Source organism: Microtus oregoni, unplaced genomic scaffold (genome assembly GCF_018167655.1).
Source record: "Microtus oregoni isolate MIOR12 unplaced genomic scaffold, Mior012 000092F_ref0000046, whole genome shotgun sequence".
Lineage (NCBI taxonomy): Eukaryota > Metazoa > Chordata > Mammalia > Rodentia > Cricetidae > Microtus > Microtus oregoni.
In genome coordinates, this window is record NW_024544604.1 from 2,102,288 (window position 1) to 2,124,812 (window position 22,525).

General features: G+C 39.2%; 1 protein-coding gene across 1 annotated transcript in view; it reads left to right on the forward strand.

Annotated features, from left to right (window-relative positions):
• The window catches only part of LOC121442678 (lanC-like protein 3), a 104,282-nt gene that overhangs the window by 68,767 nt on the left and 12,990 nt on the right, over positions 1-22,525 (forward strand). The window contains exon 4 of the mRNA XM_041644289.1: positions 21,195-21,318. Within this exon, the coding sequence (XP_041500223.1) occupies positions 21,195-21,318 (124 nt within the window). The remainder of the gene's footprint in view (positions 1-21,194; positions 21,319-22,525) is intronic.

Genomic DNA, 22,525 nt, shown 5'->3' on the forward strand with positions numbered 1-22,525 from the left:
TGTCCCTTTATGTCCACAGATGGGGTGGACATTGGGTGGGCCAACTGATAATCCTAGTTCTGAACTTGGGTAGTTGTAGGGTTGGTCAACTGGCCAGCTCTCCCTTGTCCTCACCTACAGGGTGAGCTCCTCAGCATTGTCCCATTGCCTGGTTAATTCACCTTTTGCAGTGATGAGCAAGGGGCAGGGCCAGTTCTCCTGCTTTTATATCCTCAGGGTTGGTTCTCCTACACCTATACCTTCAGGACGAGCTCTACTGTGCTGCCCAGGTGTGGCATAGGAGCCATTCTCCCAAGTGCCACAGCTCATGAGGGGCAGGGACAGTTCTCCAGCTCTTATGACCTCAGGGTCAGCTCTCCAGCCTGCCTCAGGTGTCAATGGGCAGGGGTGGGGGGGAGGGCACCTCTCCCCTGCCCGTGTTGCATGCTGCCACATGACAGATGAATAATGGGGATAGCTGTCCCATGCTCACAACTTTGGAACTGGCTCACCCACACCTCTGCTAATGGGGTTGGCTGACAGACACATTCTTAAGGATACAAAATGGAAGTGTCTTACTTTTATTTTAAATGAAATTTTTCGTTGACTAACTTTTATATAAGTGTTTCATTTCACTTCTGCCTTGGCAACATGCCATGTATGTATTGTTATCTTTTCTTACTGCTATACTCTGTTGGGATTACTTTTTGCATTTAAAGGACTTGGAAGGGCATTTCAGTGAGTTCTGAATTAGCTGACTCAAAGAGCTATAGTGAGTAGCAAGTAATCTCATAGTAGTGTTGACTCTCATGGTATGTGGATACTTACAGCACCTGACGTTCCATCATAGCCCAGTTAGATATTTGAAAGTCAAAAGATGGCTGGAACATGCCCCATTGGCATCATCTGTGGATTCGTAAGAGACATATAGTCTTGTGCTACACTCTGGTTCTACTGGTCTGAATGCTGAACTTCAACGAGCTTGCTAGGGAACTGGCATACGCTTTACAATTTGCACAACCCTGATTTGGAGGAAGGGGAGAAGGTTGCTGCCAACAGTGAGGCATATGAGATAGTGCTGGCTTACCGCTGTAGTCAGGAACACCTTACTTGGCATTCCACTAAAGCCTATGACTAACACCCACTGGCTCAGAGCCAGTTCGCCCATTAGCTTTATAACACTGGGAATTGTGCCCACAACCCCTGCCCTGAAATCAGAGGTTATGAGCTTTGTTGACTGGTGCCCATTGACTGTGATTTTGTGGACTCTGACTTCCTGCAACTACCTGTCTACCCCTCCATTGACTTGACTGATTTATCTGACTGCCATAGCACATTGAACTTATTGGCCCAAAGTCTGAAATTCTGAACCTTCCCAGTTGGGAAGTCTCCAAGCTTAAGCCATGACACACCTTTCTGTTGAAGCAGTGTGAGAAAAGTCTGAGTTATTAGCAGTGACACCTGCATCGGCATTGTGCTTTTTAAACTCTCCAGCAATAGAAAGTCATCAGAAAGTAAGTTACTCTTTTTTTTTTTTTTTTTTGGTTTTTCGAGACAGGGTTTCTCTGTGGTTTTGGAGGCTGTCCTGGAACTAGCTCTTGTAGACCAGGCTGGTCTCGAACTCACAGAGATCCGCCTGCCTCTGCCTCCCAAGTGCTAGGATTAAAGGCATGTGTCACCACCGCCCAGCTAGTAAGTTACTCTTAAAAGCACCAATATGGGTTAAATACTGTATCCTTCTCGATATTCTGTTCCAGAAGAGCAGCATGTCACTACTGAGGTCTTCCTGCCAGATTCATGAGCTGAATTTTATCATCAGGTTAAATTAGGGGATATGTTTTTAAATAAGTTGCCCATCCTTATTAAAATTAAAATCAAGGGAAAAAAAGAAAAGGGCTTGAGGTTTCTTCCACGTTAATGGTGTATAAAGGGATATGACAGTTAAATATAATGTGTGGCCAATTCTGCCTTTGTTCCTGATCAGTAAATAAAATAGGTTTAGGAGATATATTGGGATTATCAGAAAAGTTTAAAGATAGGCTGTATTTATGTTATATCAGTGTTAGATTTTCCAACTTTGATCATTACTCTCTAGTTAGATGGGAAAATGTCTGTGATTATATGATGTGTATACTGGACTATTTCTAGACAAAGTGGTATGATATACACAATTTACAATTCCTCCTCACTCCAAATAGAATGTAAAAGCAAATATGTCAAAATATTAATAAGAGATAAATAGTGATTGGTAAATGATACATGGGAATTTTGCTGTATTGGAATAATGTATTAAAATTTTTAAAATTAAAATGAAAGGGAGAATCACCAGCAGAATACTAGGAACCTCACAGAATTAAAGGAAGAGATGTAAGGCTCAGTGCAATGTGTGGGCATAGTGGGACTGGAGGTGGCGGTTTCATGCCACCAGAACAAACTGTTATCTAGATGAACCTCTTTGAGAGTAAGAGAACCTAGACCCTTAGAACAACTAAATGTGCTTTAAGGTCCTGAGTGTAATCTAGCTGGCAAAATTAATTTGCAAGGGTGTATACATAGCTAATAAATAAATACAGTTTCCAACTGCAAGTGTTAAGACTTCATTTTATCTTGTTTTTTTTCCAGTGGCTTCCCACAAAGTGCAGTAGAATAGTCGATTAGAAAATGCATGACTATTTAGTAAATGTCTGATGTTTGTTCTTCTCCTTGCAGTTTTTAGAAATATGAATTGAAAAAACAAAACAACATGAGAAGTAAACTGAAACATTGCTGTATGTTCGGTAAACAAATATCTAAACACCTCCTCCATTTTCATGCCCACCATTTTTTTTTACACCTAAAGGTGTATAGCGTAAATAAAAAGTTTAAACATACAAAGATACTGGTAATTTTCTTTCAACACAGTCTTATTGACATTGTAGACGAAAGGATGTAGCACATCTGGCAGTGTTTCTTTGGCATGCAAGAAGCCTTGGATTTGATCCTCGGCTCCAGCAATAATAGCCAGGAATAGTGACAGACCCTTGTAAAACTAAGACCCAGAAGGTAGAAGTAGGAGGATGAGAAGTTTGAGGTCATTCTGGACTACTAGCCCAAGCTAGCTTGGGCTCCCTGAGACTGTCTCAAAAGAAAAAGAAAAAGCCCACAATCTTGCTTATATACAAATGTCAGCTAGATTTGAATTTCTCTTTTTATGGTTTGAATGAGTACTTTCTATCCTTTTCCATGGCATTTCCTCAACAGTCAGAGTGCCATGACTTTCAGTTGGAAACTAACATTAATCTGGACTAATTTCAGGAAATACCTTTCATGATTTGGAGTGTCTTTGATTACAGTTGATCTAGAAACTGTAACATCAGACATAGAAGGATGCTGGGAAGATCTCCAGTTTCACAGGTTCATCTGTTAAAAATTTATTATATATTTATTCATTGTGTGTGTGTGTGTGTGTGTGTGTGTGTGTGTGTGTGTGTGTGTGTAAGGGAAGGGGAGATGGAAGGAAGGCAGGCAGGAAGAAGGGAGCGCAGACACGTGCCTGAGCATGTATGCACAGGAGTGCCACGACGCGTTGTAGAGGTCAGTGGACAACTTGCTAGAGTCAGTTTTCTCCTTCAGTCATGTGTAACCTGGGTATTGAGATGAGGTCATCAGGTTGGCAGCAGGATCTTTATCCATGGATCCATCTCTCTGCTTCCTACCACCCATTCTTTTTTAAAGGTAAAGACAGACTGGCTAGTGAATTAAAACATTCTCCATTTCACACAGATCAAAATTTAAAGGAAATATATATATCTTCATATGTTGAGATAATTACCATTGCGGATTTCTGAAATAACAGTATATTTAGAAAAAGCCACACATCCTCTATGCATGCTATAATCCTATGTTACTTTGCTAGAAAGGTGTTTGTAGGGGCTGGAGAGATGGCTCAGAGGTTAAGAGCACTGACTGCTCTTCCAGAGGTCCTGAGTTCAATTCCCAGCAACCACATGGTGGCTCACAGCCATCTGTAATGAGATCTGGTGCCCTCATACATGGAAGGAATGTTGTATACATAATAAATAAATAAATCTTAAAAAAAAGAAGAAAAGGTGTTTGTATTCTGCTTAGTTAGGCTGGAAGCTGAGAACTAGGCTTTGACCAATACCTGCCCCACAGCTTCGGAAATGCAATGCAAATCATAGTTGAAGCATCCTAAATCAGAATTGAATGCAATGCAAAACAGAGTGGAAACACCCTAAATTCAGTAGATAGTGGCTTAGTATGCTGTGAGAAGTAATATAATTTTTCAAAGAATTAAATGTGCTTTTCATCACTTGTGTCCAGATGTGATCATGAATAGCTAACAAATATTCAGATAACATGGATTCCTAGGTTTCAGTGTGGTCACAGGCATGTTATGACCTACCAGATCCTAATCTCCATAGCCTTACTGAAGGAACCCAAGTCTTTAATGACATGGTAATGCTCTCTGATAATTACTTAATTTTCTAGTCTTTAACCTTTATTACAGGTGGCCATGTTAAGGAAAACTCCTAGTGTCTTGCCAGTCAACATATATATATATCAACATATATATATATATATATATATATATATATATATATATATATATATATATAGTTTGTGCTGCCCCTCCCTGTTTCTTTCTGCCTTGGATAGATACACAGTGTCTGGAGTTGTAGCCGTTATTTTGTTCCTGTGGGTCCAAATGAGGGAATAAAGAGGGAGTTATGTCATCCTGGCTCTGACACCAAAAGTCATTAAATAATATCAGCAGTTGGCTGTGTTAGGCTTGGGTAAGAAAAGTGATGTGTTATGTGATTGAGCCATTAAATGTTAGATTTTCTTCATTTTCTCCTGTTTTGTCTGTCTGTGTGTGTGACATTCAAATGTGTACCGTGGTGTGATGAGAGGTCAGCTTCAAAGAAGTAGAGAAAACAGGCTTGTATAAAGAGAGCAGAAGATGCAGAGACCAGCATCACCAAGAGAGAGCCCTGCCTTCAGATTGGCAATTCTCCAGGTCCAAGTAAGACTCCTTAGACCTGACTGCCCTCAGGTTTCAGGAGCTTTCCTAGTTTCCTTCCAGATAGCAGGGCAGGCCTTGAGTGGTTATAAGGATACACCCTATGAGAACCAGTAGAACAAAGGAAGTGAAATACTACCTTGATGTGTTGGTCACTAAGTCTTGGCCCATGCTACAGTAGTTCATAGGTGATTTTCTTTTCTTTAATCCATCTACCTAGAAGGGAGCATGGCTTTTGCTGTCTCACACAAAGCTATAGGAAGGCTTCTTCTGGACAGCTGGTAAAGGTGCCTTTTACTGCTTAATAGCCAAAGGAATTTATGTATTAAATAAAAAATGCATTTTGTCAGTCAAAATGTATTAATTGATAGCCAAACTATTTGCTGTACTATTTGATGGATGTACTGACCAATAGAGTAACCTATTTTTGTTTATTTAATATCGAGGAACAATTTACATGCAACAAACTATATTTTTTAAGTCTTTAAAATGTAGCCAATGAGTTAATCACATGATTCGTATATAGGCCATCTGTATCATTTACTTAGGAGGCAGAAGCCGGTGGATCTCTGTGTTTGAGGCCAGCCTGTTCTACAAAGCAAATTCCAGGACAGCCAGGGCTACGCAGAGAAACTTGGTTTTGAAAAATCAAAACAAAACAAACAAACAAAAAACAAACACAGCCTTTTGACTAATTCAGAAAGGGTCTTTATCCCAATAACTGTAATTAATGAACCTTGTCTCTTACTACACACAAACAAAAAGGAAATACAAATACAAAAAGGAAAGCAATTTTCTGACCTCTATCACTACCCTTCACTTTTGCCTATTCTTGAACTTTCTATGAATGGAACATCACAGCAAATACTCTCTGAGTATGACTTCTTTGCTCAACATGCTCATTGGACCCGCTTATATATGGCAGTACCAGTTTATCCATCTTTTATTCTACTGATGGATAATGAGTTTTCTAGGTTTTAATTATTATAAATAAAGATTCTTTGGACCATCCCTATTTTTGGTGTGTGTGGGGGATTGAATTCAGGGTCTCACACATATTAAGTAAGTGCTCTGCTCCTATTAACATTCTTGTATGCGTGAACTTAAGTACTTATTCCTTATGTACATTCACGCATCTAGGTAAATTTCATCCCAGTTACTCCTTCTTGTAATAAATTAGGAGAGTTAATTTGTAAGTACTTTAAACTTTTTTCACTTTTCATGTACCTGCACCTTTTTCATAGTAAGCATGGTAAGCTCCCCTTTGCTTTATCATGGAATGGCTTGCTTTTCTTTATTTGTAAGGTAGTAAACAATCAGGGCCAGTAATTTATTTTCAGTACAGCTAATGAAGCAAATATATCCAGAGGGTACGTAGCATTAAGTCTATAATTAAGTGTCTAGTCTGTGACCAAGTGTAAATCTCATTAAGCTATGTGAACCAATAACACTAAAGTGTCTTCCTTGTTGCAGCCACCTGTGTTGTTTGCAGTAATGAATAGCACTAGATTTGCAGTGCAAAGCCCTGGGAAGCAAGTGTATGTGGCTCCAGCATCATAAGTGGATTTTTGAAAGGTGTTTGATCCTACCATCACCTCAAAGAATACATTTTAAGGAACTTGGGTTTATCCTTGTGCCTCTGCTTTTCAAGAGTTCCCATGCAATGATACATTGTAGCAGTTGGCCACTTCCTCCCTAGTTGCATATTTACAATTCTAATGATCGAAGTTGAGCACTGGCGGCTTAATGGATTTCTTTTCCTGTTAAACTTTTCTTGAACAACATAAGATGAGACACTCTGTACATTTACTGATGCCTGATGCTTTTTTTTTTTTGAAAATAGCACTGTTGAGACAATAATTCTTTATGGAGACTGGCAAAATAAGACATATTGGGGTAATAGAACATGGATCAGGATATGCATTTATTCAGGCTGTCTACTAGATCTCCATGGTAGCAAAATTTCTCTCTTTTTGCTCACTGTTATCTTAGTGAGCCATACTAGAGCTCCATAAATATTTACACAATAAGCCTTTGTCTAAGACAGAGACTTTTGGTTGTAAAGCTTGCTTTGCTTAGTATTAGCCCTACTTCCTAGCTGCCTGCTCTTCCCTTTCTAAGGACCACAAGCCTGCTTTGCTTCCTTTATTCAATGCTAATCATTTGGATTTTGGCAAAGCCCAATCTAATGGTTTCTCTTGGAGAAAGTTCTCTCTCTTAAAAGAGTAAAAGTATTTATTTACCTGTCTTTCCTCTTTAGCCATAGTTCCGGCTCCTCCTGAAGTTTTTTATTTCTCTTTCTAAAACGGAAATCAGCCTCTGTTTATTATGACTAAGGGCCGCCTGGTCAACCCTCCACTTCCTTCAGGCAGTGGTAATAGCAAGTCCCTTTATCATATCTTTATTTCAAGTCACCTCACATTCCCTTTTTCAATATGTCATTTGTATAGAAAATGATTATATCTAAATTTTACAATCTGGCTTTCATAAAGATCCCCATGTAAAACTTTTTTCTTGAAAGAAATCAGAAGAAAAGGAACCAGAATCATTTTTATTAACTCCTAAGCCTTCAAGGAAAAACTCTTAGATTTAGTCACCTTCAAAGTGTCTTTTCTATTAATTCACTTAATCTTCCCGATGAATGTTCTGAGCATGCCCAGATGGGTTCCTGTCCACCATTTATATGATGTATGCTAAGAAGATCTACAAGTGTTCTTATCCACCACTGAACCCTTCAAACATGTCATCTATGACCTTGAGATAAATATGCACTAATATAACTGCCATTTTTCCTTCTTCAACTGTGACCTTTAATTAAGCATGCTCAAAAATACGACTCTTAACTGAATAAGCTCAGAAGGGTGCCTTCCCTAGAAGTACTTTCTTGTATGAATAATTATATCCTTCCTGTATAAAATCCTTATACTTCCTTTGGTCCAAAGGTATTGCTTTAGAAATAACTCTCTGTGTATACTGTAGGTAATAGATCATTCTCCATCCTTCAAAAATGTTTTTTGCTATGATTACTTTGGCTTTGTATTCACTGAGATAGAAATCTGTTGCATTTGGTAATTTCTTTTTCTTTTAAACTATTGGAAAATATGTCAATACAACAAAATTGCTTTGGACACGGACAAAGAAGATGGTTTCTTTTTAATACCTTACTTAGGTATTGTTATAACCAAGAAAAGACCAAAGAGAAGTTGATAGAACAGCCATATCATTTTACAGATGAGGACAATGAAGTGAAAAAGATTAAATTGTTGAGGGTAATATAATGCCTAAGTCTGGAGTTCTAATTTTCCAACCGTAGCTGCCCTCTACTATCCTCTGCTCTTGTACAATAGCTATAGATTTGCACATGCAGAACGTGCCATACATGACCAAGACAGCTCTGTATCTCGCTGCTTACCTTATTCCTGAGAGGCACACTCATTAAAATGAATTTTAAAGTGATAGAGCAGTGCTTCACAACCTTCCTAATGCTGCGACCCTTTAGTACAGTTCCTCATACTGTGGTGACGCCAACCATAAAGTTATTTCATTGCTATTTCATGACTGTCATTTTGCTACTGTTATGAATTGTAATGTAAATATCTGATATGAAGGATATCTGGTATGAGACCCCAAAGGAGTCATGACCCAAACCTGTAAGAGAGGAAAGGAATAAAGATCTGAGCAGTTTAAGAGACTCTCTAATTTCCTTCTCTAATTTATAACAAAAGCAACTCTTTTAGCTTCTCCTGTGGAAAGCTTCTAGGAGAAAGAATAGCTTTTAAATGCTGCAAATTGTTGAAGTATTTTTCCATCAAGAATCGTTTTCATGAATAGTTCTTAAAGGTGTCAAGAGTACGTAATACATAACACAGTCACTTCAGTTGAGAGTACAGCAAGTCCTCAAAGAGGAGATAATTTGCTCCAGGGCACCTGTTGCTGAGGCTCCCATGGGGACTTCCTCTGTCTTCCCAAGGCAGCCTTGGGGATTTGAAGACCAGCTGTCATGATAACACATTGGATGGATTATCTAGGACAGTGGCAGCAAATGTGACAGTTTATTTCCCATTCCTTGTTCCTGAGCTCTAGGGTAGCACTTAATGAGAAAGCTTTATTGCAAGTATAGGCAGAACTGGGTATATCATTTGAATTTGCCTGCTCAGGCCATTGGCCCCACATTAAAGAGTTCCAGCAGTATAGAATTTTGCTGAAACAGATGCACATGGGCAAATTTGCTTTACATGGAGATGAATGCTTGCAAAGTTGTTAGATTGGCAGTTGGCTCTCCAGTTGATGGGTTTGTAAATAACTATGAAGAGTGACTTTTCAAAAGAGATTAACTCTCTCTCATAAGAGTAGAGATGGGTGGTCCTGGTTGCACTACCCAAGCTTTAATGATGTACCCAAGCTCCCCAGATTATCCTTTCGCTCTCCTAATTTTCTTTAGTATTGACTTTTCACCCTTTACCACATAATACAAAATACATGACTCTGCACCAGACTTTGTGTATCACTCAAAACCACAATAACAGCAAAATGAAAGTCATAACAGCCAACTCCATCCATTTTATTTTTATCTGTTATGAAGAAAAGAGTATAAAAGAAATTCTTGTGGTGCTGTGGGAGCTTCTTCCACTCCTTCAGCTAATAGCCTTTAAGATACCAGCCCACTTGGGTGTGGGCTTGAAAAAACAGTGGTAGCCGTGCGTTGAGTTCCCTCTCTTGCTTCAGCCTCCACTTCTGGCTACCAGACGCTTTTCCTGGTAGTGCAGGGGGCTGTTGTAAGTTGTTCCCTTTAAATAAATAACCTTTTTGTTAATCATAATTCCAGACTGGTGTGGGATTGTTTTGTGACTTACTTCTTTATTGCAGATTTCCACATTGGTCAAAATCTGTTACCATATATAGACATACAGAATACTATGTTTCTTTCAAGAAACAGTGGGATTGTCATGTTTGACTAAGGCTGTTCACAATCACTTGGGGCTGAATACAACTGCCATCCTAACAAAATTGAAATGTGTTTATTAAGGAATAAGGTGTGAATGAATGCTGAGCAGAGGACCAATAGAGGAAGTCACAAATACAGAGCAGAATTGGCTTTTCTAGGCAGGAAAGGCTTCTTCTGTTTATATGATTATAAGCACCCACACATTTCTGCATTTTTAATCTTTTTAGCACAGTATTGTGTGCTCATCATCTGATGATGCTCTAAATCACCTGAAGTCTGAATTTTCCTACTGTGGCCACTATCTTTTTTCATCCCGTTCTCTCCAGTAGCTTCAGCGTCAACAGCTTGTCTGAGTCAGTCCTTTGCTTCTACCATGTGGGATCCCAGAATCAAACTCATTAGGCTTGGTTGACAACAGGTGCCTTTATATGCCTTTACTTGAAAAGTTGAGCCATGGCTTGAAAATACTGCAATGGCATTTTCATTTAACAATGATTTAAAGGGGAGGGCCTAGTGGGCAATGTGCATTAAGTGTCAGGTTTAATTATGTTATTGTGGTTTGAATGCAAAATGTCCCCCACCCCAAGTCTTCTGTGTTGAAATCTTAGTCCTTAGCTAGTGACACTGTTTAGAGAGATGGCAGAGAGTTTAGGAGTTTGGGCTCAGCTGGAGAAAGTAGGCCCCCAGGAGGCATGCTTTTGAAGGTTATAGAATCAAAACAGAGGCCATGGAGGATGGCTGCTTACTGGCTTGCTCATTCTGGCTCACTCATTTCAATGTCTTGTTTTTAAAGTTTGTTTCTACGTGCATGAGTATTTTGCCTACATTTATGCTATGTACCACATGTATGCCTGATGCTTAAGGAGACCACAAGGGGGTATCAAATCCTTTGGGACCGGAGTTACAGACAGTTGTGAACTGCCATGATAGTGTTGGGAATTATTAAACTTGGGTCCTCTGGAAGATTATCAAATGCTTTCTTAACTGCTGAGCCATCTTTATAGGCCATAAATTTGCTTTCTTATATACCCCAGGGCCACCTGCCCAGGAATGGCTTTTTCCATAGTGGGCTGAGCCTTTCCACATCAACATCAATTAAAAATATACCAAACGGGCTTGCTTACAGGCCAATCTGATGGGGGGGCATTGTTTCAACTGAGGTTCCTTCTGAACTCGAGATTGTTTCAAGTTGATTGACTAAAACCCAAGCAACACACACGTTCTCATAGCCATGTTCTGCCTTCCTATGAGTCCAAATTCAATGGAGTTGAGGACTATGGACTGAAAGTTCTAAATGCATGGGCCAGAGTAAATCTTTCCAAAATGTACTTTTTTTGTTTGTTTTTGGCCATGTATTTTGTCACAGTGACCCAAAGTTCAACTTACCCAGTTGTAGTCAGTTGTTTAAGGGATCCTGGGTGACTGGTGAATGAATGCACATGTTCAAGCAAGCAGTGTAAAAAGAATTGTAGAGACGACAAGATGGCTCAGCATGTAAAGGCACGTATGTGCTGCTGACCATGCCTAATGAGTTTGATCCTAGTAGCCCACATGGTAGAAGGAAAGAACTGATTCCCATAAGCTGTTTTCCCATTACATCCAAAGGAAATAGACGGTTATTTTTAGAAAGAATTCTAGTTTGTTAAATTTTCTACTAGAAAGGAAGTACATAGCAATATAACCTTCTTGTTGAAATAAAATACCTAGAATATGACTTTATGCCTACTCTAAGAGTTTAAATAACTGCAACATACCATCTTATCCACACAAATCTAAATTTGTACACACAGGGTTGTAAATCTGTGCCATAAAATGCTGAATCACAAAAGCTGCAAAATAATATAGCTGAAACCAAAATAAAGATCACCTTTCTGGGCTTGCTTTTTTTTTTCTTTTTTATTCAGATGAGTAAACTGAGGTCCATAGAGCTTGTTTGGTTTGTTTGAAGCTATTTAGTTAGCTAGTAACACAGACTTTTCTAGAAATCAGTTGGACCTGAGAGGTATTTTGAAAGCAAAGGAGTGAGGCTTTGTGAAGAGTGACAGTGGAAGCTGCCAGTATGATGATGAGGAAGTATAGATATGCAGACATGAAGAGCCGTAGATTACTAGTTTATGACTTTCTTGCTGCAATAACTTAGGGCATGCTGGCATCCCGTAGGTGTGGCTTGGATCACAGATAAGGTACAGGAGAAGGACAGAGGCAGGGTTACTTTGTGAGAAATCTTCTGAAGCTTATGTTGCTGGACACTAGGCTTTGAGTCATTATTGGACTTCAGAATCCACACTTTGGTAGTTTCTGTGTGTTTTAAAAGTGTTTCATGTGAGGAGCCATACTGCATATCTTTGGTGGAATCCTAACAATTCAGTGAGATAGGTTTTATTATAACTCCTTTTTGACAAGTGAGAAAACTGCAGTTTAAAAAGCATGCTAATTAGAATTCTTGCTGCTATTGTAAGATACTGAACAAAGCAGCTTACAATTAGAAAATATTCATTGCTGGCTCTTGGATTCAAGGGTTTCAGTCTATAGTTGCTGGCTTCATTGTTTCTGGGATTGTGTTCAAGCAGAAGAGCATGACAGAGCAAAATTGTTCTCTTCCTGTTAGCCAGAAGCAGAGGCAGGTGGGGAGGCGGGGAACTGTATTATATTTCTAATCTCTCTCGTACTGTGTCATGTAGCCATCAGATACTTGAAAAGATGTGTCATGGTTTAAGAATACTGCAATGACATATTCATTTATCAGTGGCTTACAGGGGGAAGGGCTGGTGTGCAATGATCAACTGAACATTCATGCTTAACGATGTTGTTAAGGTTTGAATGTAAATGATCCTCCAGGTTTATAGATCAAAATTTTGACCTCTAGCCAGTGACACCAATGCTTGGAAGTTTAAGGGTTTGGGCCAAGTTAGAGAAAGTAGGTTACTGAGAGGTATGCTACCAGCTTGGGTTTAGCTGAGCTGTTTCACTGGTCTGACTTCTTTTAAATGCTAATGTCTTCAGAAACTTTCTTTCTTAACTCCAACTTTACACAGAAATTTCTGAAAGAAACTGCAAATATCTTGACTTTCTGCTCTGCTTTTCACTATGCTGTATTCCTTATATCCAAAACCCAGACTCCACTGATACCTTAAGAGAATGATAAAATTTGAAGTCCTAAGGGGCCTTAGGTGGTCATCTATTAGAAAATTACTCATTGAGTGCTTCCCTTACTGACAACACCACCACCATTCAAAAGACTGTTACAAATACATCATCTCAGGTACCATTCCCCAGTCAGTCTCTGGCCCAGGAAGCTGTGTTTTAGAAAGATTTTTAGCCCAGATTTTTAGGCAAAATTCTTAACTTTATTTTAGCTAAAGTAGAATTACATCACTACACCTCCCTTTCCTCCCTTTCAGCTTCTCCCAGCTATCCTCCATTGTACTTTCTCCATGCCTCCTACTGTCAAATTGATAGCTTCTTTTTCTTTGACTATATTACTACAGATAAAATGTGTATTTGAATATATATTGCTGCATATATATGTGTATATACATATGCTATTGCTACGGATACATCAGTGAACATGTTAAGATGTAAGGGGAAAATTTTCACAAGATTCTCATCCCTACACAAAAAACTAGAGGCAACTAATTACTGCAGAGAGAAGAGGAAAATTAGCCTTCTCTGAGGATGAACTGCCTTATTAGTTGTCCAATGCAGAGTGATCATCCTTGAATGCATATAACACCTCCAACAAAATGGACTCAACGGGTTATATTTATATACATTCATGTACATTTATTAATAACATTGTTCATTGACAATTTCATATGTTTTTGTAATGCATTCTGATCGATCTCCTCACACCCTCTCTGACCTTACTCCCCATCAGTTCCCCTTCTTTCCTGCAAATCTCTTTCCAATATTCATTTTTGTTTGTTTTGTGTCCTGTAGAGTTTAACTAGGGCCTCATGGCTAAACACACAACTGGATATTATGGCTCCTTCTTTCCCAGAATCTGTCATTTTCCAATAGTCAATAAATATTAAGGGCCCCTCAGCCCCTGGATGATCCTGACTAATGCAAGCCCAGTAGTCACCAACAAGTTGAGAAACATATATATAAGAACAGATTTCAGCTTCACTCCTTGATTTTAAAAAAGAGGGAACTGAAATCTCATCACTTAACCATGATCATGGTGCCAAAATTGGATCTCAAGCACCAAATTTCCAGATTCCTCATCCAGCTCACTATCTGCAGTTTCATCATTAACCTCCAACAAGTGGTATACTTCTAGCTGGCTTGGAAACCTTGGGTAGTGTTTATAAGGCCTCTAGCCTGACTCAGCATATCCATTTATGTGCATGTCACTGTCTTCCTTCTGCTTGTGTTTGTTGTACACTAAAGTCTGTTTTTCTGTACCTAGGCAACCTGCTGTTTATCTTCCATTTAACCTTCCTTTTCTTCCTCCTCCCCTTTTTCTTTTCCATATTGCCTTTAAACGTTTTTTCAGTAATTTGTGATTTCATGGTAATATTTTTCAACATTGAAATTTTATAATTATTTGGAGAACTTAAAAAATATGGAGATGCTGGAATGCTCTCCTCAGGGACTATGATGGCATTAATTTGGCCTTAGGTCAGGGCATCAATAATTTTCAAATTTCCCCAGTGACTGCAATGTACAACCCTATATTAAGAACTGCCTTTTTTGTAGGAGTCTCACTATTACCTGAGTAAATAGATGTGGTAAGTGTCTTGATTTGCTTTTGGTTCAGGCTCTGAGTCATCATCTAGTCACTGGATCCTGACTGGGTGACCAGTATCTCTAATGAGTCTTAAAAATTAGCAGTCCACAAAAATGAAGTAAAACCTGTTTTGTTTTGTTTTTTTTCATTTTCTGGCTCTCAGTGTTTTGTTGGTTCTTGTTTCTTGACATGAGAAAGGAATGGGAACAACAGTGAAATAGTATTGGACCAAATGTTTACAACTGAAATTCCCTGTTGAGTCCCTTTAATGGCTGGAGAATAATCATCGCTCCAGCAACCTGCCTCCCATTCCTCCTTGCCCAGCATAATAATAGTCAGGGAGCATCAGGAAAATCAGATGGAACTTGCTCATTCTGCACCAGCACACATGCCCCATTTGGAGACTAATTAAGAAAACAACAAACCTGGCCACATTGGCTGAGAGCGCTTCCCACTGGGGTTTGTAAATTTGGACATGTTTTTCCTGCATGCAGCATATTGATAGACAATGTCCCATTGTTGCTTCCTCTTTCTGAGTAATCTAATGATTGTATAACATGATGCTTGACACTCCCTCTTGCTTCTCTGACTGTTTTTTCAAACTTCCTATAGTTCCTTTATTCTAGTTTTCTTACTACTTCCCAAGAGAAGTCCTGTTCAGTAACCAGCCTCTGTCTTCGCATCGTCCTTTGCCACTTCAGGTGTGGTCCAGAGGCAGCATCACCAGCCTCAGCTTCATCTGGCAATTGTTAGAAATGGAGAACCCTAGCCTCACCCTAAACCTAACAGATTTGGAATCTTCATTTATTATCAATAACTTCAACTTGACTTGTGTGTATATTGTTGGTCCAAGTTTCTGTCTTCTCAGTGCCCTATGTAAATACCCACCCACTAAAGAGATTTCATGAAAGGCCTGGCATTTCTAAGTAACCCAGAGAACCCCAAGCAGAATACAGCCCTAGAGACAGCAGAAGTATAACTCCAACCATGTGTGATTATTGTTCTTATATAAAACCTTTGTAACATTCTAAATTGACATTATTTAGATTGGTAATTTTTTAAAAAATAACTCTACAGTGGAGAATAGGATACTATTCTCCTTTGCCCTGTTAACCCCTGGAAACGCAGAATTGTTTTCTGTCATGTAGACATGCCATGTGTTGGTATTTATCTTACTGGTACCATACCTTGAGACAAGAGACACGTCTTTGAAGCTGCTGTATTCCTGAGTACCAGTAGTGAGGGAGTACACATCCTAACTACTTGTAATAACCCTCGTTTGTTGGGTGAAAGGAGGCTATAGTATCCTTTCTATGGGTTGATACAAAAAATGTGTAGGTAGGAGCCTAGCATGGGGGCATATACCTTTAATTGCAGTACTCCAGAGGGAAAGGTGGGCAGATCTCTGTGAGTTTGGGACTAGCCTGGTCTACATAGTGAGTTTGGACCAGTTAAGACTACATAGTGAGACTGTGTATCAAAACCAAAAATGTCTAAGTAGGAAATGGAGAATTCCATGCTGACTTTCAATTTTCTGTTTCCTGGTTTTAAACTTTATCACAAAGTTCTTGCTGTCCCTCTATAATAAAATCAAAACATCAATTTGATTGATTTTCTAAGTTGCTAAACGACTTCTAAAGCACTATCTTTAATACCTGTTTATAAAAACTTGTCAATTTCCTTTTGTTAATATAGAAACCAAGGTCCTTGCCATGATGACAATGGACTAAACCTCTGAAACTGTAACCAAGCCCCCAATTAAATGCTTTCTAAGAAAAACAAAAAGAAAAAAGAAAAGAAACCAAGGGTGTGGTAGTTACAGTTGAGGAGTGGTTCTGGGGGCTGGAAAGATGGCTTAGCAGTTAAAAGGACTGTCTACTCTTCCAGAGGACCAAGCTTTGATTCCTAGCACCCATATGGCAGCTTACAACTTTCAGCAACTACCATCACAGGGGTATCCCATCCCTATTCTGGCCTTTTGGACACTGCGTACACGTGGTGCATCATAGATTTATATTCAGGCACAAACTCATGCACATAAAATTGAAAATAAATAAAATCGTTTGCAAAGTGTTTTTAAAATATGGAAAGCCTGGCTTATGTAATTTAAATATGCAGCATAATCAGGCTTTCATCTAATACCAGATGAATTCACAGATAATAACTGCAGAAGCCTATGCTTCTCAAGCCCTCATCTGAATTCATGCCACCTGGCGATCTTGTGAAAATTCAGTTTCTGATTCTGTGGATTTTGAACCGGAGCTGGAAATCTGTATTTCTAAAGGTTCTTGGATGGTGGCAGGACTTCTTCTGGTCCATAGACCACACTTGAAGAGAATATGCATCTGAGATTTCAGATATTTACAGTGAGCTTTGATACTGCCCAAGGACTGAAGTCTCTTTTGTATATCTTAGATGCAGGCATCATTGTTCAATCCATACTGGTAGGTAGCAGAGTTGATGTTTATGTGGAGGATGGCAGTGTAAGTAGAGAAAGCACTGGCTTTCTATCCATGCTGTTCCAGGAAGGGTTGCTCTGGGGAGGGGAGACAACAAGCCTGAAGCTCTCTCAAATAACTCAAATTGGGAGGATGGATGAGAGTGTGTGCTGTATAAAAACTTGACAGGAAGCCCGAAAAGGGATTTCCTTAAACTGTCATGAGTTAAGAGTTATAGGGACCAGCTACCTTTCTCTAAGTTCCTTTCCACGTAATTGTTTCTGCCCTAGCCTCCTTTCACTCTGAGTTTGGGGTGAGCTCCACAGTCTTTCTCCCCCATAGCTCCTGCATGTTTCTGCAAAGTCTCAGCTGCACATGGGTCCATCCCTGCCGTAACCTGACCTGCTGTCAGCATCAGCTGTCATTGCTGACAGCTTCATTTCTTTCAGAATATGCATTTCAAATTGTTGAGAAGAGAAATTTAGTAGCATTGGATGCCTTAGTATACTGATAGACCTTGGATTTCACTGCTACTATCTGAAAATCCAATTACTGCCAATAGGGGAAGGGCAAATGGTATTTGATGCCCAGACAAAGAAATACAGCTAGCAAAGATTGCTCTTTCGTAGGGGCTGTGTGCCAGTACAGAGTCTGTGGTGTGGGGCAAGCATCTTGCAGCCTACTCCATTTTATTCATTTCCTTAATGAAGGTCATCTCTGTATGGATGTGGTTCAGTCACAGCCTTCAGGCAGGAGCAAGAAACATACCATTTGTTTAATTGCTTTTTCATCTCTTCATACTAGAGGCCAGCCTAATAAGACTATGTTACATGGTCAGTGAAGGGAATCAGTTAACTAATGAAACTGTTTAAAGCAAACCACCATAGACCTGCTTCAGCATTTTTGAGATATCTTTATTTTAATTCAGCCTAAGCCAAGGAGGTTGAAAAAAAAAACACCAATTAATCCAAAGTATCAACAAAGCATTAGGCCTTCAGGGTTAAGAATACAGGAGAAGGCATCAGGCTTCTTATAGGAACAATTTGATCGGTGGATAGGGAGCTCCTCTGTAGCTTTCTGTCCCTTCCACCTGGAAAGGCTGCTTTCTCATTCCCCGCTATCTGAGTGTACCCAGGGGCCATATCCTCAGAGGGAGTGCACGTGCTCAATTCGCCTTCCTGAGTGATGGAGCAGGAAATGAGATGTTTGAGAAAGCAGACAGGAAAGGGACCCAAACTCAACTCTTACCCCTAAGACTCATGCCCCAATACTTTGCTTCTGTGTTGTTTGTTGGAGGGGGAGGGGTATTTTCTTTCTCAGTCTTTCTTCCCACACACAGACTTTTAGGGAGAAGTATTTTCAGTATTTATTTGCTGATCAATAAACTCAAGGGTAGGTCTTGTCTGTTCTCAGAGATAAAGAACTGCGGGCATAACTACTCTCTATCCAGCTGAACAAGCACCGGTGTTCGCTTTGTTTTTCACGGTGTTTCTGTGAGATAAGAAGAGACCGCCCAGACATGATGCATGACCAGGCAAGGTTTTTGAGAGACTATTTTATGAATTCATTCCCTATTTTGAATGGTAGGATGAAAAGAATGGGGGAGGGTACCATACACAGAACAAGCTGATTTTTTTTGTTTTTTGGCTTCAAAATAAATAGGAGAATAAGAGTACATGTGCAGCCGAGGAAAGAGTCAGTTTTCAGTTCTGAATATGAAAAACAAATAGAAAAACTGTAGTAATTTAGTAATTTGGTGACAATTTTCTGCCAGAGAAATTGTCTGTCACGTGAACTCAGAATCAATATAGGACAGATAAGACCTGTGGATAGCCAAGGAGCAAGATATATTCCTAGGAAAATAAAAGGTGAATGGAATCAGATTAGAATTGTATTAGATCCAAACCCTCCAAGGATCTTAGCAATTTTCTGAAAGAGAGCCAAGATGGAGGAGCTGATTTGAGATTAATGATGTAAGACTTTAAACAGTAAGATTCAGTATAAAATCAGTTGCTCTTACTAAAGAAAAGAGTGTTTTCATATGGCAGGTAAATTTGGGGGCCAACAACTTACATAGTTGAGTCAAAAAATCATTTAGGAAAAATATGCCATTAGGCTAAGGAAAGACCCGAGTTTGGGTGGATGTGACACTGGCGGTACATAGGAAGATGGGGATTTCATGGGTAGAAAGAAAAGAGAGATAAACTCAAGAGACAAAGATAGGTAGAGAGTAAAAGGAAAATTGAAATTAAAAGTCATGATGTAAATGTTTCTGAGCAAGTGGAACTGAGGATAGAGTAAAATCTTAGGGAAGCTGAGCAGCACTTCATCGTCCACGTTTCTTTCCATCTCTAGGTTCATGAATCCAACAAACTGTTGTCTCTCATCTCCATCAGCAGATAGTAAATTCCCTATAGGGCAGAACGTAGCCCATACTTTCAAGAATCTCCCTATGAGATCAAGTGAGGGCCTTACTAGAATAGAAACTCAATAAATAATAATTGGTAAATTAATGAGTAGATAGTTTCCTTTTTTCTTGAATACATTTTGAAATGTGGTATCAGTATATAAGCTGGGCAAACCTAGAACTTGAGATTTTCCTGATTTAGCTTCCCAAGTGCTTGGATTACAGGATATGTGCCATACTTAGTAACGGATTCTTCTTTTTAAGTAATCATCTTGTTAAGTAAGTCCTAGATTTGAGGAACCCAGAAAATGGATTGTACTTTATTTTCCTAATATTGATTAAAACAGGGAATTTATGGTTTAGATCATTATTGTTTTATTTAAAAAAATAATTTGTTGGTCTAATGACAGATATAGATAAGTGAGCCCTATGGGTCTTTAGGAGAGAGGCCTAGATTCAGTGATGTTTTTCTTGCTCCTAGAGTCAATCAGGCTGGACTGTAGATAGCTTTTTCCAGGTCAGCCTGACCAGTACTTTTCTATTACTGTTTGCCTTTTTGGGAAGCTTGGTGTCCTCAGAGCAAGTCAAAGTCTATTATGTTCACTGTCCTAGCGCCAGCACCTACAATAAGCTTATTTGAAATGGAATACACGCTTAAGAAATGATTGTGAAAAGAAGGGGAAGAGAAAAGGAAGCAAGAGTAGGGGTAAAGGAAGGAAGTTTCTGTTTTTTATATTTCCTCTAAAACTTAGTCATCTGTTATCAAAGTTTCCTCTTCCCCCAACCTCAATTTTTGTGTTAGGCACCAGAGATTCAAACTAATGAAACTTAATCAGACTGATGCTCTTAAGGGACTGATAGTCTAGTGAGATACAGAACTAAGACAGCAAGAGGGGAAGTGTTTCATCATAACAGGAAGCTCGATAATAGAGTAAACAAACCAAAGGAAGAATCCAGTTGGCCCCTGAGGGGAGACAGGTCACTGAGCATAGTGCAAACCAGAGGAGAATATTAACAAGCTCCTTTGTGCTTTGGAGGCTTGACAGATTCTCCCTTCATAATCCTAAAACTGATTATACACAGTTTGAGGAAAATGTGAAAGACCACAAGCCCTTGGATTTCAGCCTTTCTCAATTCGGAATCATTTTAGTGATTAAGTGATTTTTGTCTTGGCACAACTGGACGTTGCTTTCATTCCGGGAACGCAAGTGGATGCTCTAAATTTGTCACTCAGTGGCTTGATGTAGAGACATGGCTTTATATGCACAGCCTAAATGCCTCCAATTAAAGGTCTGATGTCTGGGACAGACCTGTATGTAGCATATGCTGTGGCAGGAGTAGTGGCTTTGTTAAGCACAATCCATTAGCATCAGCGTTTGTTCATTCCTGAGGAAATTCTTGTCGCCATGACAAGGATTAATGATAGAACATGTATATGGTGGTCTTTGTATTTTGTAACAACCTATCACGGCTAAAGTGTCTATTTTAAATGTTCTGAAGAGGGTAGATAAACTTGAATCAAAAGAAGGAGAACAAGTGGCAAAATAGGAAGGAAGTTTGGCTAAATTTTACATATAGGATAGCCTTTTTAAGCCCTCTGATTTAATGTTTGAGGGGCCAGAGATAGAAGTCCTGCTTCGACTTTGACTTTTTGATCTTTCTTTATTCAGGTATTGACCCCAGCACAAATTAAATCAATATGCCAGGCAATTTTGGACTCTGGGAAGCAGTACGCCCTGAAGAAGAGAAAGCCGTTCCCCCTGATGTATTCTTACTATGGAACTGAATACTTGGGTGAGTGGCACATGCCTATAGGCTGGAGAGTCTCTACTGGTAACACTGAATAAAGAACGAATTCTTTCAGTTTTGCTATAGAACAGTGATTCTCAACCTGTAGGTCATGACCCCTTTTGGGGGTCTACTGACACTTTCACAGAGGTCACATATCAAATGTCCTGCATACCAAATATTTATAATATGATTCACAACAGTAGCAAAATTACAATTATGATGTGGCAATGAAAATAATTTTATGGGGGAGGGTCACCACAACATGAGGAACTGTCTTAAAGGATCACAGCATTAGGAAGGTTGAGAACCACTGCTGTAGACGGTCATTATTCATGAGCAAGAAATACTTTAAAGCATTTGAAAACAAAAATTTAGATATAATTTAATACCTTTTCAAAGTGTGAATGACGGTAATATAAATATTTTAATATTTATGTTCACTAAAGATGAAAACCTTATTATCAACCACTTATTTATTTGAGATAGAAGTCTCAATACATTGCTTAAGCTGCCCTTGAAGTATTGGATTCAAACAAATACCCTACATTAGCTTCCTGAGGGACTGGAACTATGGGCATATATCATCATACATGGCTTAACTTTGTTGAAACATGATGAACAATTATTACACTGATTCTAAGTACTGTTTTTGAATAGGGGAATAAGATCAATTCAGTAAGTTTTTAATGATAGCAGATTCATAACAGGCAACTGATCTACAGTGACTAATTTTGAGGTCCGATTCATGTAAACAAAAGATGAGTTCCCCCCACCCCAGTTTGAGTCCTTACACTCCTGAGCAAGACTTGTAAGACATACTTACAAGTGGTGTTGTGTCACAAAGTGACCTCTTACCTTTTAATTATTGTTTATGTTCCTTTTACCTAGAATGTTTCACTTCCCAGATACCCCTCATCTGCTTCTAATACTCACACTTCCCAACTTTGTGCAAACCTTATGAGATATACTGAGACTCATTCTGTGTCTTAGGGAAAAAGGTAGTTGAAGCCTATCTTGAGAATCATTAACATGTTTCAGGTATTTTCCCCTGAAGCAAATAGGGTGACATCATGGTATCACGCCCACACTGTTGAGGGAGTCCTCACTGTAACTTATTATAATTTGTGACTCACTTGTTCAACTGCCCTGTCAGGTTTTATGCACATTCAGGCTAGGGATTAATTCATTTAGCTCTGTGATCCTTGGACCT